General features: G+C 52.1%; 1 protein-coding gene across 1 annotated transcript; it reads left to right on the top strand.

Moving 5' to 3' along the window:
- The first annotated feature begins 8137 nt into the window (after positions 1-8137).
- Positions 8138-15044, top strand: SIGLEC10 (sialic acid binding Ig like lectin 10). The gene is made up of 12 exons (XM_045988227.1): positions 8138-8273; positions 8352-8735; positions 8885-9169; positions 9428-9475; positions 9589-9852; positions 10915-10962; positions 11091-11348; positions 11431-11715; positions 12007-12097; positions 12191-12377; positions 14074-14372; positions 14955-15044. The coding sequence occupies exons 1-11, from the start codon at positions 8237-8239 to the stop codon at positions 14338-14340; spliced, it is 2154 nt and encodes a 717-aa protein (XP_045844183.1). The 5' UTR covers positions 8138-8236; the 3' UTR covers positions 14341-14372; positions 14955-15044.
- Positions 15045-16376: the final 1332 nt, after the last annotated feature.

Genomic DNA, 16376 nt, shown 5'->3' with positions numbered 1-16376 from the left:
GAAATTTTCTTGTTTGGCCTCATGGGGTTTCAGCCTGTGAACATGCATATTGGTATTCTGCCAACTACTCAAAGACCTTTCATGGAGACCTTGAACCCTTTCTCCACAATACTCTCTCCTGTCTGAAACTCTGACCTACATATTTTAGCTGGGTCAGTCTCCTTAACCTTCAATGTCTGGCTCCTCAACTCAGTGAAATTGTGGCCCCTTTTATTGTGCCCCCATCACCTTCTCACTCTGCTATCCACAAACTGCTACCCTCCTCTCAAAAAACCTGGATGATTATATGGTTGACTTCATTTTTGTCCTTCTCTCAAGAAGCACAGTTTTTCTCTGTCTGCGTTCCATGTATGAAAATAGAGGTTTCTTGGGGCGCCTGGGTGGCTCAGTGAGTTAAAGCCTCTGCCTTTGGCTCAGGTCATGATCCCACAGTCCTGGGATCGAGCTCCGCATTGGGCTTTCAGCTCAGCAGGGAGCCTGCTCCTCCTCTCTCTCTGCCTGCTTCTCTGCCTACTTATGATCTCTGTCTCTCAAATAAATAAATAAAATCTTAAAAAAAAAAGAAAATAGAGGTTTCTCGTATTTTGTTTGGTATTCTAGTTGTTTACAGGAGGATCATTCTGGGCCCTGTTACCCTCTCATGCTCAGAAGCAGAAGTCCCCAACAGGCTTTTAATTATGTTTTATTGAGGTATAACTTATGACATATAAAATTAATTCATTGTAAGTATACAGTTCAGTGATTTTTGGTAAATTTATAGAGTTGTGTAGTCATTGTCACACATTTTGATTAGCCTAAAGAGGATCCTTACACCCATTTGCAATCAATACCACTCCCTCCACAGCTCCAGGAAATCATTGATCTGCTTTCAGTCTCTAATGAACTGTTTTTATGAATATTTCATACACATGGAATCACATAAAGTCTATTGTGTCTGCCATCTTTCACTAAGCATTAAGTTCCTGAGATTCAACCATGGTAGAGCACACATCCATAGTTAACAGCATTTTATTCTTAATATTATTACATTGGATGAATACACACCACATTTCATTTATGCATTCACCAGTTGATAGACATTTCAATCATTCCCAGTTTTGGCTTTTAAAAAATTTTTTTTAAAAGATTTTATTTATTTATTTGACAGAGAGAGAGATCACAAGTAGGCAGAGAGGCAGGCAGAGAGAGAGGAGGAAGCAGGCTCCCTGCTGAGCAGAGAGCCTGATGTGGGGCTGGATCCTAGGACCCTGGGATCATGACCCTAGCCGAAGACAGAGGCTCTAACTCACTGAGCCACCCAGGTGCCCCTCCCAGTTTTGGCTTTTAAGAATAATGTTGCTAGTTCCACTTCCATCCCTATTCCAGTTCAAGATGGTGGAAACTCCATCGCAGGTGGGTAGAGCAAGAACACAAGGCTTCATCTCCTCCCGGGAAAGGGCAGGCTGCCAGCACCTCTCATTCCTTGCCAGCTTTGTTGAAGAGGCTAAATTCCAGATGAACACAGCTGAGAAGTTAGGGGCTTTCTTCTTCAAGCTGCTGCTTATCCACAGGGCAGAGGCTCTAACTCTGAACACTGGCATTGATAGGGAAGGCATGATGGATAGTATTTTCTAGGATGATGGAAACGTTCAATATCTTGATAAGGGTTTTAGCTAGATGAATATATGCCAGCTCACCAAGTGATGTCTCTGAGCTCCCGTGGTATCTGTCGTAGTCAGTTCAGGCTGCTATAATAAAATAAAATAAAAAGACTAGGTAGCTTATAGAAAACAGAAATTTATTTCTCACAGTTCCGAAGGCTGAGAAATCCAAGATCAAGTCATGGACGTATCTGGTATTTGGTGGAAGCATGTGTCCCGATTCATGAGGAGCTTCTCACTGGGTCCTCACATGGCAGAAGGAGCAAGAGTGTTCTCTGGGGTCTCTTTCGTAAGAGCACAAATCTCATTTAGCAAACTAGCCTCACAACCAAATCACCTCCCAAAGATCCCATCTCCAAATGCCACTGCGGTGAGGATTAGCGCTCCAGAATATGAGTGTTGGGAGGGTTACAACATTCCGTCCATAGCAAAGGCTAAAGCTGTAGTTGGTAAATATTCCACAGTCATTTACATTACCCTGGATTGGGGGTTGGGGGGAGGGGGCTATGTGATCATTTTGTGGCTTAAACAAAGTTCTTGTTTGTGTATGTGTTAAGGTATGACTATGGAGTAATCTTGTCCTTACCTTGTTCCACTGCAGTCACAGGGTGGGTGTGTCTGGTGTGAAATCCTGGGAAATCATTTGTATCTAAAAGGGAACACCAGGGCCTGGATGTGAATGCCAGCAGGGGCTGCTTTACTCTTTATTAAAGGGTGAAAAAACTTAAAGTAATGGAGTAAAAAGATAGGAAAGCTGGAGAAGTAAACAGGGATCAGATCACGGACAGCCTTGGGTCTTCACGTGAAGAGTTGGCATTTCACTTTGGAAAATTAGATACTTCACACTGTCAAAACACGTGCCAGTGAGTAGCAATTGCGTCTGATAATAAAGTACTGAACTCGCAAAATTTTTCCTTTACTAGAAATTAACGAATTCAAATTTATCCTATAGTAGTGTTTTTCTCACCTTCTTGCTTCTTAATATGCTATCTTGGAATACAACCCCAACAGAGATGATGCAAAAGATGGGACCTGATAACTCCACTGCTATAGACTGTGTCCCCCCAAAATCTGTATGCTGAAACCCATCCCCACACACGTGATGGTCGCAGGAGGTGGTGCCTTGGGGAGGTGATTAGGACATGAGGGTGGAGCGTCCATGAATGGGACCAGTGACCCTGTAAAAGAGGCCCCAGGGACTCCCTTGGTCGTCCCCCCACGGGAGGGCATGGCGGTCCAGGAATGGCCCTCTGCGAACCGGGAAGTGGGCTGTCACCAGACACGGAATCTGCCAGCTCCTTGATCTTGGACTTCCAGCCTCCAGGCCTATGAGAAGTGAGTGTTCGTTGCTTAACCCACCCAGCCTGTGAGATCCCTGTTACAGAAGCCCAGACGAACCCACCACAGATCGCATTTTCTTCCCTGGCCGTCACTTGGTGAGTGTGCCTCAGTGGGATTCCATTTGAGAATGATGCGTGAGCACCGGGCGGTACCCAAGTGTCTTAAATCTGGGGAGGGTGGATTTGCAGTGAGGGAAGGAGGGCGGACACAGTGACTTCTTTCATAGGCTTCCCCTGGCAGAGACTCGGTTTATTGAGGTGCCGTGGAAGGAGCACAGTCATAATTTGTAGGTGCAGCGAGAACTAATGCAACCTTTTGGGAAGAGCCACGTTTGTAGGAAGTGTTCAGCATCAGGGAAAGAGTCCCCGGAGAGAGCTGCGGTTCTCCAGGACCACCACCCACACAGACCCTGGTTGGTGCCTGGGGTTCCCACAGGGGTCCGTGCTGCGGGGGATGGAGCGCCCCCTGGAGGTTGTGTGATGAACTGCAGCAGAGGCAGCGAGGCACCTACGGGGCCAGATGACAGGAAGAGGATGTGTGTGTGGTGTAGCCGCGAAGGATAAGATGCCCCCTTCCCCTAATAAAGACTCCTCAGCACCCTCAGGGCCTCAACTACAGCCAAACCTGGGCTCTTCACCCTCCACCAGGACCCTTCCCTACATCCCCGCAACGCATTGCTCTAGTCCTCCGGCCCACACCCCTGCACCCTTCCCAGGGAGCATCCTGAATTAACTACCTCTCTCTCCCCCCTCCTACCCTCGCCTGCCCCATACTTCCCCATCTCCATTTCACTTCCTCTCAACATATACCTTTGCCCCCTGTTGTGACATCAGCGGAAGAAGGAGCAGGTGTTCAACATTTATTAATGAGAGGAGAGGGGAGACTTGCAGAGCTGGGCGTTTGTTTGTCTTTTTTTTTTTTTTAAGATTTTATTTATTTATTTGACAGAGATCACAAGTAGGCAGAGAGGCAGAGAGAGAGAGAAAGGAGGAAGCAGGCTCCCCGCTGAGCAGAGAGCCAGATGTGGGGCTTGATCCCAGGACCCTGGGATCATGACCTGAGCTGAAGGCAGAGGCTTTAACCACTCAGCCACCCAGGCACCCCTGGGTGTTTGTTTGTCTTAAAGGAATATGTTCAGAGAAAATCTGAACATTCTTGCGCAGAGAGGACAGGTGCGAGGATAACCCAAAAAGATTCTCCTGACCTCAGGTAGCAGCCTGGCTCTTGTCTGGGCAAGACTGGGGGAGGAGCAGAGGTGATCTGGTCACACTGAGGAAGGGTGGGAAATTCTGAGGGGGCCCAGGAAGGGACCGGGGAATTGTTGTGGACGAATTTGAGCTCCAAACAGTGGGAGGGGCAGCCACAACCCCAAGTATCATCCCCAGAGGTGGGAGTGAACTTGGTGCAGGGGTGAGAACTGAGGGGTGGGAGGGGTGAGCACTGTTAGAATGCAGAAACAAAGCGGAATAGGGTTCAAAGTGAGTTTGGGGAGGTCATGGTGGGGGAGATACTGTGAGCAGTTGAGATTTTCTCCCAAAGATAACCAGACACCATTGAAATGTTTAAATAAGAGTGGGACTTGGTTTGATTTCTATTTGAAAAATAACTCTGGGGCACATGGGTGGCTCAGGTCATGACCCCTGGGCCCTGGGATTTAGCCCCATGTCAGGCTCTCTACTCAGCAGGGAGCCTACTTCTCCCTCTCCCTGTACCTGTGACTCCCCCTGCTCATGCTCTCTCTGGCTGCTGTGTGGAGAAGCCACCAAGAAGGGAGCAGAGTAGAAGCAGGGAGGACAACTGATCACAGCTGTTGTACAGGTTAGTGAGGGCTGTGGCTCGGATCTGGGCAGCCATTCTCCATCGAGGGTGATTTTGCCATCCAGGGGACAGGCGGCAATGTCCGGGAGCATTTTCATTTGTCTCAGTTGGGCTGGACGGCCGCTACTAGCATCTGAGGAGTGAGGCCAGGGCTGCTGCTGGACATCCTACCCACCCTCCCCCAGAACGATCTGACTCACAATGTCAAGAATGCTAAGACTGACATCTTGGACCAGGGTAAGGAATGGTAGTGGGGATGGGGACAAGTGGATAGACCTTGTTACTACTCAAGAAGTTGAACTGATGGGTCTTGTGGGTGGTGGTGTATGGAGATACAGGAAGTGGTCAGGACTTGGTGCCACATGGTAATATTTAGACAGCTGAAAAGCGGGTTGCGGTGAGAAATATTGTGGCATGAAGCACGTGAAGCTTGAGACGCACATTGTAGATTTCTGAGTAGGTATCTAATGAACAGGAAAGGGTCAGGGCTGAGATGCAATTTATAGTCATCAGCCTGTTCATTGTTGTTGCATTTTGTGATGATCTATTTTGGTTTGCTTTTAACTTCATCGAGAAGAAACTATTGAGTCACAGGAGGTTGCAAGGAAATGCACAGGGACATCCCATGGATTTGAACCTCCTCCCTCCAATGTTATCATCTTTTTTTTTTAAGATTATATTTATTTGTCAGAGAGAGAGAGTACGCACAAGAAGGGGGAGCAGCAGGTAGAGGGAGAAGCAGACTCTGCTCTGAGCAAGGAGCCTGCTTCTGGACTCGATCCCAGGACCCCGGGATCATAACCTGAGTTGAAGGCAGTCACTTAGGCAACTGAGCCACCCAGGTGTCTCCCAATGTTATCATCTTCCACAACTAAGTACAATAGGAAAATCAAGGAATTGTCAGTAACACGATCAGGGCAAGCTAAGGAAGAGAGGGACTTTTTAGGACCCAGGTATCCCTCCCTCCCTGTCCCTCTTCCCTGTGGGAGGCATTTTATGAGCTTCACGTAGTGAAGTCCCCAGACAGGAGGCTCCCTGGGAGAAGGATGCTGGCTGTCCCCTGATAACGCCCAGGTTGGGCAGTGGGGACCAGGATCAGAGTGCAGAAGGTGCATATTAGCTCCCTCCCTTGCCCCATTCACATGTTGAATCCTAACCCCAGTACTGACCAATGTGACTGTATTTGGAGATAAGGCCTTTAAAAGGGTAATTCAGTTAAAATGAGGTCATTGAGCAAACTCAAATCAAGTAGGACTGGCATTCTCCTAAGAGGACATTGGGGGCACCCAGGTGGCTCATTTGGTGAGGCGTCAAACTCTTGATCTCAGCTTAGGTCTTGATCTCAGGGTCATGAGTCCAAGCCCCGCTTTGGGCTCCACGCTGGGTGTGGAGCCTACTAGAAAGAAAGAAAAGAGGAAAGGAAGAAAGAGAGAAAGAGATATCAGGACTCAGGCACACACAGAGGGATGACCATGTGAGGACACATTGAAAAGATGGTGTGTACACCCCCAAGGACAGAGGCCTGGGAAGACACCAACCCTGTTGACACCTTGATCTTAGACTCCCAGCCTCCAGAGCAGTGGGGAAAATTTCTTCTGTTGTTTAAGCCCTTCAGTCTGTGGTGCTTTGTTATGGCAGCCCGAGCACATGAACACAGTAGACATGAGAGCAAGGACAGAGGCAGCCACAGGTCACCTTCCCCCAGGAGACCTCTCCTGGCTTTCCAGGAGGAAGGGACCATGCCTTCCTCATCACCGTCTCTCCTAGCATGGGCTTCAGGGCAAGTGTGGGGAAGGGGGTTGGCAGTGGGAGGAGTTATGAGTACTTCAGTGCTTTTCTGTTTCTCAGAAGCTTCATTTACCAAACTGGGTCCCCTGAGGTCAGACACCGTGTCTGATTTGCCTGTGTCTCCGGCGTGTACCATGGCACCTGCCACGCACTAGGTCCCCAAGCGCGGAGGTTCAGTGGACCAACACGTCTCTGTGTGACCGGGGTCATTACAGGGAGAAGGGCTGGGTGACGGGGACAACATCTGGGAGCTTGTTCCACTCAGTCCCACCCCCTTACCTATGGGTGCAGGTGTTCTTATCACAAGTATTATAAGTAAGGGCATCCAAGGACTCCTGGGTGCCTCTTTCAGTTAAGCATCTGCCTTCGGCTCAGGTCATGATTCCAGGGTCCTGGGGTTGAGCCCCCTCTCCCCCTGCTTGTGAGCTTTCTCTCTCTCTTTCAAATAAATTTAAAAAAACAACCACAAGTAAATGCATCCAATCTTAAGGCAAAAGAAGAGGAGCTGTAGAAGTGGACTAAGGTTTTGGGGGTGGGAGCTTCTGGTAGACCAGGGGATCAGTGAGCCCACCAATAAGGGAGGAAGGGATGGAACTAAGACTGGCCTAGGGTCACCAAATTTAGCAACTAAAAATACAAGGCGTCTAGTTAAATTTGAATTTCAGGTATGAACAACAAATAATTTTATTTTTTTATAGATTTATTTATTTATTTGAGAAAGAGTGTGTGTGTGCAGGAGCAGGGGAAAGAGGAGCGGGGTGTGCAGGGAGAGGGAAAGCAGGCTCCCTGCTCAGTGAGGAGCCTGCTTCAAGGCTCGATCCCAGGACCCAGGGATCATGATCTGAGCTGAAACCAAGAGTCAGATGCTCGACCAATGGAGCCTCCCAGGGGCCCCACACAAAAAAATTTTAATACAGGGATGTCCCATTGCAATATTTGGGACATACTTACATCAAAACAAATTATTCATTGTTTAATTGACAGTGAATTTTAGGGATGCTTGGGTGGCTCCGTCGGTTAAGCGTCTGCTTTTGGCTCAGGTCATGATCTCTGGGTCTAGCCGGAGTCAGGCTCTCTGCTCAGCGGTTCGTCTTCTTGTCCCTCCCCCGCCCCCCCCCCCACGCCCTTCCCCTCTGCTCATCCTCTCTCGTGTTGTCTCTCAAATAAAATCTTTTTAAAAATAAAAAAAAAAGACTTTAGCTGGACATTCTGAATTTCAAGACCAGCCTTTCCCCCACTCCCCAAAAGGCATCTCTGCACTGACCACCACCCCCAGGGCCCCTGTCTGAAGAAGGGTTCACCGTGTACTTTCACTTCTGCTTCCCCAGTGACCCAGGGCCCAGGGGGAGAGCCCCTACCCTCCACTGGCCCCAGCCCCACCGCCTCACACGCCTTCCACTCCCTCCCTGGGGAGGTGACTGCCGGAAGGACCAGCTCTGTGGTCCTGTGCACCGGGCGGGCACCCCAGAGAAGACCTGGAGTGCCAGTGGATGAGCTGGGGTGGGGAGTGGCAAGTGGCAAGGACGGGGAGTGTCATGTGGGGCCCAGGCGCCTGGGGTTCAGCTTCCTCTGCCGGGTTCTTCCCCTTCGGCCCTGCCCATTGTTCCTCCCAGCGTCTGGGGGCCGGCCCAAGCACCTCTTGTGCAGAGATGCTCCCACTGCTGCTCTTGGCCCTGCTGTGGGGCGGTGAGTGGGCCAAGGGCCAGAAGGGGCCTGGGTGGGGGCCGGTCCTGGGGCTGGAGCTTGAACCTCTGTCTCCCACAGGGTCTCTGGCTCAGTCCTGGGGATTCTCACTGCAAGTGCAGCAGGTGGTGACGGTGCAGGAGGGCCTGTGTGTGCACGTGCCCTGCACCCTCTCCTACCCCCCGATTGGCTGGACGGAGGACACCCCCGCTCTGGGCTACTGGTTCCTCGCCGGGACAGACTCGAGCATTGGAAGGCCAGTGGCCACAAACAACCCGAATCGAGCAGTGCAGACCGTGCCCCGGGACCGATTCCAGCTCATTGGCAATCCCCAGAACCGGAGTTGTTCCCTGCTGATCAGAGAGGCCCAGATGGAAGACTCGGCAGTGTACTTCTTTCGGGTGGAGAGAGGCCGTCACGTGCAATACAGTTTTGTGAGAAACCAGTTCTATCTGCAAGTGACAGGTGCGGAACTGACCAGGGGTGGGGCCTCTCCTCCTCCCTGCCATCCCCCGCCTCTCCCCACTGGGAAGGGGGTACTATGGGGAACAGACCAGGGGTCGCCCCCTGCAACACCCCCTTCTGGGGCTCCTATGTGCCTCTCTGTATCCCAGCCCTCACCCAGAAGCCAGATGTCTACGTCCCAGAGATCCTGGAGCCAGGACGTCCGGTGACAGTCATCTGTGTGTTTAACTGGAACTTTGAGGACTGTCCAGCCCCTACTTTCTCCTGGCTGGGGGCCACCATCTCCGCCCCAGGGCCCAGACCCAGGTCCTCCTACTTCTCAGTGCTTACTCTCACTCCGAGACCCCAGGACCACGGCGCTCACCTCACCTGCCGTGTGGACTTCTCCAGGAAGGGCGTGAGCACAGAGAGAACCACCAGACTTAACGTTGCCTGTGAGTCTGGTGGCGGGGCATCAGCGCGTGCTGATGGGCACGGAGGTCGTGTAGGTGGAGAGATGCCGCAGCTGGCGGGAGGGCGGGGGGCAGCCCAGAGAGGCCCGTGAGGAGCCCAGCACACTGCCTCAGCCCATGTTTGTCACTTGTGTCCCGAGGGTCGTCCCACTTTCTCCCCACCTCCACCCCGCGGGCGTTCCCTCAGACGGTCAAGAACCCCACCTTCCTCCCCAGAGCCAGCTCTCAATCTTGTTGCAGATGCCCCCAAAGACCTGGTTATCAGCGTTTCCCGAGGCGACACATCAGGTACGGAGGGCCCGGGGCAGGGTGGGGGCTAGTCCTGGCGGGAGGACGAGCTGGTGTCAGGAGGGCGAGGGAGATGTCGTTCCTCCCTGCAGCCTTTCTCTTGCTGTTTCCAGCCCTGGAGCCCCAGGGCGACAGCGCGCATCTGGAGGCTGAGAAAGGCCAGTTTCTGCGACTGCTCTGCGCCGCTGACGGCCGGCCCCCCGCCACGCTGAGCTGGGCCCTGGAGGACCGGGTCCTCTCTAGGTCCCCCCCGGGGGGCTCTGGAGCCCTGGAGCTGGTGCTGCCCGCGGTAAAGCCTGGGGATTCGGGCTGCTACACCTGCCGAGCGGAGAACGGGCTTGGCTCCCAGAGCCGCACCCTGGACCTCTCTGTGCAGTGTGAGTGCGACCTGCCGGGCCCCAGTTTCCAGAAAGGGAGAGGGATGAGGAGGCTGGGGCTAGGGGCAGGGTCCCAGGCCTTTTGGGGCTGACGATCCCACTTCCATCTCGGATGTGGGCTCCCCCTGCACACCACCAGGCAGTCCTCTGATGCCAGCTAGGCGTTCTACCGCTTCAGCTCCACCACACTCTGGAGGCAGAGTCAGATCCTGCGGGGGGGCGGGATCAGTCCCACAAGACCACACACACACACACACACACACACACCCACACACACACACCCACCCTTCAGAGGCCAGCCTCAAGCCCAGGCTGACCAACCGTCTATAGATCGGAGTTTCCCGTGACCCCCTCCTCGGATTTAATTAATGTGATAAAGTAGCTCACAGAACTCGAGAACATTTTACTGACGGTCTCGGGCTACCACTGGCGGATAGAACAGGAACAGCGGGTGGAAGAGACTCGGGGGTGGGGGGCGGGGCAGGCACGAGGCGAGGGCTGCTCTCCGGGTGCGCCCTGGTCCTGCCACCTCCACGCGCTCACCCACCTGGAAACCCTCCGAAGCCCGTTCTTTTGGGTTTTTATGGAGGTTTCAATAAGGCAGGATTGAGCAAATGACCGGCCATTGCGGACAGACTCCACCTCCGGCCTCTCTCCCCTCCCTGGAAGTCAGGGGTGGGGCCGAACGGAGGTGCTTTCCGAAAATCGCCTCATTTGCATAAACCCAGGTGTAGTGGAAAGGAGTTTGTTATTAATATCAAGACACCTTTATGACTCTCATCACGTAGGAAATTCCAAGGGTTTTAGGAGCTCTGCACCAGGAACCGGACAGAGACCAAACAGATATTTCTTATTATAAGTCACAAATCACAGACACCAGCCCTCCTTACCTATCTATTCCCTTGGGCCCCTCGGAGGAGAATCGGTCAGCTGCTGACTCAGTCCGCGCCCCTCCCCCGCCCCCACACCCCCAACCCAGTCCTGCCATCTTGGTCTCCAAGGAGGGTTCTCCGCCCAGAGGGCTGCCCCTTGTCTAAAGCCAGAACCCTGTCTCTGTTTCAGACGCCCCAGAGAACCTGAGAGTGACGACCCTGTATGCAAATAGAACAGGTAGGAAGGAGGCCAGAGAAACCATGGCCTCGTGGGGCCACTCTGGGGCCTCAGTGTCGGAATGTTGGCGCCCCGAAGGGTCCCTGTGCCCTCAGCTGAGCATCTGTCCTGTCTCTTTCCCCTCCTAGTCCTGGAAAACCTTGGGAATGGCACATCCCTCCCAGTCCCGGAGGGCCAAAGCTTGCATCTGCTCTGTGTTACCCACAGCAACCCCCCAGCCCAGCTGAGCTGGGTCCTGGGGGGACAGACTCTGAGCCCCTCCCAGCCCGCACACCCTGGGATCCTGGAGCTCCCTCAGATACAAATGGAACATGAAGGAGACCTCATCTGCCAAGCCCAGAACGCACTGGGCTCCGGGCACATCTCCCTGCATCTCTCTGTGGTCTGTGAGTGTGGGAACCCCTGGGGGCAGGCTGCCCAGGGCCTGGGGAGCAGGGGCACCGCTGACCCTTTCCCTTTCTCCCGCAGACCCCCCGCGGCTGCTCAGCCCCTCCTGCTCTTGGGAGGGCGAGGGGCTGCGCTGTAGCTGCTCCTCCCGAGCCCAGCCCGCCCCCACCCTGTGCTGGCGGCTGGGGGAGGAGCTGCTGGAGGGGAACCACAGCAACGCCTCCTGGACCGTCACCTCCAGCTCTGCTGGGCCCTGGGCCAACAGCTCCCTGAACCTCAGTGGGCCGCTGGGCTCCGGCCTCAGAGTCACCTGTGAAGCCTGGAATGTGCACGGGAAACAGAGCGCCGCGGTCCTGCTGCTCCCAGGTCCAGACACCAACTGGATGCTGAATGGGGCAGGGGCCAGCTTCCTGTGGTTGGAGCAGGAGCTGGGAAAGGGCACTCAGACCCTGTGGCCAGGGATGCAGAGGGAAATCCAAACAGGAAGTCCTGTCACCTGGGCCTGGGGTGCCCCAGGGTTTCCAAGACTTGGACAGAAGGGGCTTCAGATAAAATGTCTGGGAAGGGAGCTGAAAGCCTAAACGCCCTGTGGCCTGTGGGCGTGAGGCTCCAGGTTAATGGGAGAGGCTTAGAGATGGCTGTCTGTTTTCTTGTCAGATAAGGGTCTCGCCTCACAAGCATTCTCCAATGGAACATTTCTGGGAACTGGCGTCATGACCTTTCTTTTCCTCTGCCTCCTCCTGGTCCTGTGAGTGAGGAGCCAGAATGATGGTGTGTGGGGCTGGTGTGTGGGGCTGGGGCTGGTGAGGTTCCAAGGGGCACATGCTGGTTGTTCCCCCAGCAGGAAGACTCTGAGGAAGAAACAGACCCAGGCAGGGACTCCGGCCCAGGCAGGGACTCCGGCCCAGGCGGGGACTCCGGCCCAGGTGGGGACTCCGGCCCCAGCAGGGATGCCGCTGAGGCCCAGGCCTGCACGGAGAAGCACAATCCTGGACTATATCAACGTGTTCCCTAACCCTGGCCCCCTGGTGAGTGGCTCTTGGGCTGCGTGTGCTTTCTGGGCTCAGACTTCTCCCCTGGCTCCTCTCCTGTCCTGTCGCAACGTTTCCCCGGAGGGATGTCAAGGCGGAAAAGGAGCAGGTGTTGGATTCAAGTCCTGATTCTGGCACCTACTCTCTGTGAGACCTTGACCAAATCGGTCGCTCCCTCAGAGCCTCCATTTCTCCCTCTGCTTCTTTCTGAGAGTCGGTTCAAGGATTAGAAAGCATGCACTTGCTTAAAATGGAACGGCCGTGCCATGATTACCACTCTGATGATGTTACTGATTATAGTTAATGATGTGATCATTATTAATATCGTCGAGAGGCAGTGTATTTAGTGATTAAGAGCAGGGCTCTGAAGTCAGCTTGTCTGGGATCAATCCTGGTATTATCATTGTGCGTTCATGGACAAATCTCTTAATTTCCCTGTGCCTTAGTTTCTTTACCTATAAAATGGGGGGAAAATAGTAATCCTTATTACCTAGGATCATGCTCTTTCTTTTCTTTTTTTCTTCCACCTGAGATCGTTCTAAGGGTCCATCATGCTCACTGTACCTGTAAAGCATTTACAAACCTCTGTTTGGATGTCTAACAGGCGTCTTGGACTGAGCCTGCCTGAGACAGAACTTAAGACTAACTCTACCCTGTAGGCTTCCCCTCCCCCCCGGCCCATCTTAGCACACATCTCAGCACCACATCCGCCCCGCTGCCTATGCTGAAATCCTGGAAGTCATCTTTTGCTCCTCTCTTCTCTACCACCCCACAACTAACCCATCAGCAAATCCCCTTCAAAATATACCCAAACCACTTCTGCCACCCCACACCAGACCCCATTTCCTGTGCATGCCCCCTGCTTCCTCTCTCACCGCCTGGCTCTCTTTCTCGTGCATGCTATCCTTTACAAGCATGCTATCCTTACCCAAACAGGTCCGTCTACCCCCATGGGGTACTACTCAGCAATCAAAAGGAACAAATGAGGGGCACCTGGGTGGCTCAGTCCATTAAGCATCTGCCTTCGGCTCAGGGCATGACCTCAGGGTCCTGGGAGCAAGCCCTGTGTCAGGCTCCTTATTCAGTGGGGAACCTGTGCTCGCTTCGGCAGCACATATACTAAAAAAAGTGGGGAACCTGCTTTTCCCTCTCTCCCTCTCTGCCTACTTGTGCTCTCTCTCTCTGTCAAATAAATAAAATCTAAAATTATAAAAAAAGGAAGGAACAAACAATTAAAAGAAGCTACTGGGTGAAAAACCTTAGAGACCAAAAAAAAAAAAAAAAAAGCCAACCTCAAATGGTCATATACGCATGACTCCATATTTATAACACCCTGAAAATGGTGAAATTATAGAGATGTAGGACTGATTCATAGTTGCCAGGGCTGGGGACAGGAGGCTGATGAGGACCATAAAGGAATAGCAAGGGAGGAGCTTTGCAGCAATGGGACAGTTCTCATCTTGACTGTGGTGGCGGCCACAGGAATCCGCCTGTGTTTGTTTGCTCAGGCTGCCACAGCAAAGAACCACAGAACGGGTGGCTTAAGCCACAGACGTTATATACTGTTTGTTCCTGCCCCAAGATGTAATCAATCCCCAGGTCCTCAACCTGCACCTGGCACATGCTAAGGTCTCCAGCATCTGCTGAATGAAGGGAGGGAGGAAGGAACGAAGGATGGTTGTTTTCCCCTCAGGCTCCGAATCGGAAAGCCGCACAGCGCAGTCCTTCACGAGCCCCTCCTCCCGGTGCTCATTCCCTGGAATTGAAGAAGAACCAGAAGGAGCTCCATGTTGTTGCCCACACTTGTCCAGGACCCAAATCATTCACTCAAGCCTCAGAATCACAGAATAACCAAGAGGAGCTCCATTATGCTACCCTCCACTTCTCAGGCCTCAGACCACGGGAGACCCAGGAGCCCAAGGAAACCCGCTCAGAGTACACAGACATCAGGTTCCACTGAGGCTGGGACCCAGGTCAGGCAGAATGGAGAGGGTGAGGAAAATGAGCCACCAGTCTGTCTGTCTGTCTGTCTGTCTCTCGTCCTCCAAGGATGGCTTCTCCCATCCCAGACCTGAGCACACTATTCTGAGAGGCAGGAAAAGTCTTGGCTTTGCCACAGTTTCTCAGAGGTGGGAGGGACTTTAAAGACAATTAAACTACTGCTCTGTGAGGTCAGCAAGCTAACTTCAGAGGCTAAGTCTGGCCCGCTGCCTAACTTTGAGCCAGGAGTGCTTTTTGCATTTTAAATGGTAGGGGAGAGGGGCACCCAGCCGGCTCAGTGGGAAGGGTGCGTGACTCTCGATCTCCTGGTCACAAGTGGGCGCCCCCGAGCCGGGTATAGAGATTATTAACAATAACAATAAAAAAATAATAATAATCTTTACAAATAAGTGGTTGGCAGGAATCAAAAGAGGAAAGATGTTTTGTGATGTGTGGAAATGATAAGAAATTCAAATTTCAGTGTCCATAAATAAAGTTTTATTGGGACATAGTCGCGTGCATTCTTTTATGTATGTCCACAGCCCATGTCAGGCGGAGCTGAGTCTGAGGTACTTGCTGTCTGGTCGTTTGCAGGAAGAGTTTGCGGAATCTTAATCTAGAGTAATCGCAGACCCTTATTTCTATAGAAGAGGAACAGAAGCAGATGCCAAGAATGAGTTCAAGAGCAGTCACAATGGGGGCGCCTGGGTGGCTCAGTGGGTTAAGCCGCTGCCTTCGGCTCAGGTCATGATCTCGGGGTCCTGGGATCGAGTCCCGCACCGCATCGGGCTCTCTGCTCAGCAGGGAGCCTGCTTCCCTCTCTCTCTCTCTGCCTGCCTCTCTGTCTACTTGTGATCTCTCTCTGTCAAATAAATAAATAAAATCTAAAAAAAAAAAAAAAGAGCAGTCACAATGGCTAGCTGTGTGACAAGACAGGAAGTCCCCAGAATGAGGTCTCTCAGGGCCAGGACACCATGTGGAGGTTGAGGGGAAGATGCCTTCTCCAACCCAGGAACCTAAGGAAGAGCAAACACATGAGGGGCGTGGGAGTGGAAATGCTTTCCAAGTGGAATAAAAAAAAAACAAACTTCAGGGGCACCTGGGTGGCTCAGTCGTTAAGCGTCTGCCTTTGGCTCAGGTCATGATCCCAGGGTCCTGGGATCCAAGCCCCGCATAGGGCTGCCTGCTCAGCAGGGAGCCTGCTTCTCCCTCTCCCACTCTCCCTGCTTGTGTTCCCTCTCTCGCTGTGTCTCTCTCTGTCAAGTAATAAATAAAATCTTAAAAAAACAAAACAAAACGAACTCCAGAATATACTCTGAATCAATCAAGAGAGAAAATGGGTCTGCTTCTCAGAACAGATGCGTTCCTTCCCTTCCTCCTTCTCCAGAGATCAGAATTCTAAATGCTTCACCAAAAGCTTTCTTGGGGCATGGTTACCACTTGTCAGGCAGAAAACTGAGGAGCCCAGAATAGATGTTGGACTTTGCATTAAATTTTTTTTTTTTTTTTTTTTAAGTAGGCTGTAGCAGGATGTGGGGCTTGAACTCATGACCCTGGGATGGAGACCTGAGCTGGGACCAAGAGTCTGACACGTAACCCACTGAACCATCCAGGTTCCTCTTCCCCACCCCCTCAAAAAGTTTTAAATTACACACTTGGAAGACAGGGAGAGCTGAAAAAAAAATTACCGATAAAGCAGAAGAGGTTATGCGTAATGCAGAAAAATATGTACGGAGGTCAAAGAGAGTTTTCTCAGGGAACTCACCCTGTTTAAGTTGTCATGTAATAAATAATAAGAGAAAGGGAAGGGGAAGGAAGGAGAAAATAACATTTTTGAGCATCTGCCATGTATCACACTGTGAGCCAGTTCTAAATAATTACCTCCTTCGGTAACAGCTGGTGTGCGGTAAAGAGCATCCCCGTTGTGGAGAAGTCAGACTCAGAGAAGTGAACTAACTTCTCTAAAGCCACACAGGAGAAATCCGTGGAACCAGGAGCGCCATCTCCCCCAGCAAA

This window comes from Meles meles, chromosome 19 (genome assembly GCF_922984935.1).
Source record: "Meles meles chromosome 19, mMelMel3.1 paternal haplotype, whole genome shotgun sequence".
Lineage (NCBI taxonomy): Eukaryota > Metazoa > Chordata > Mammalia > Carnivora > Mustelidae > Meles > Meles meles.
This window is presented reverse-complemented; position numbering and strand designations above follow the sequence as displayed.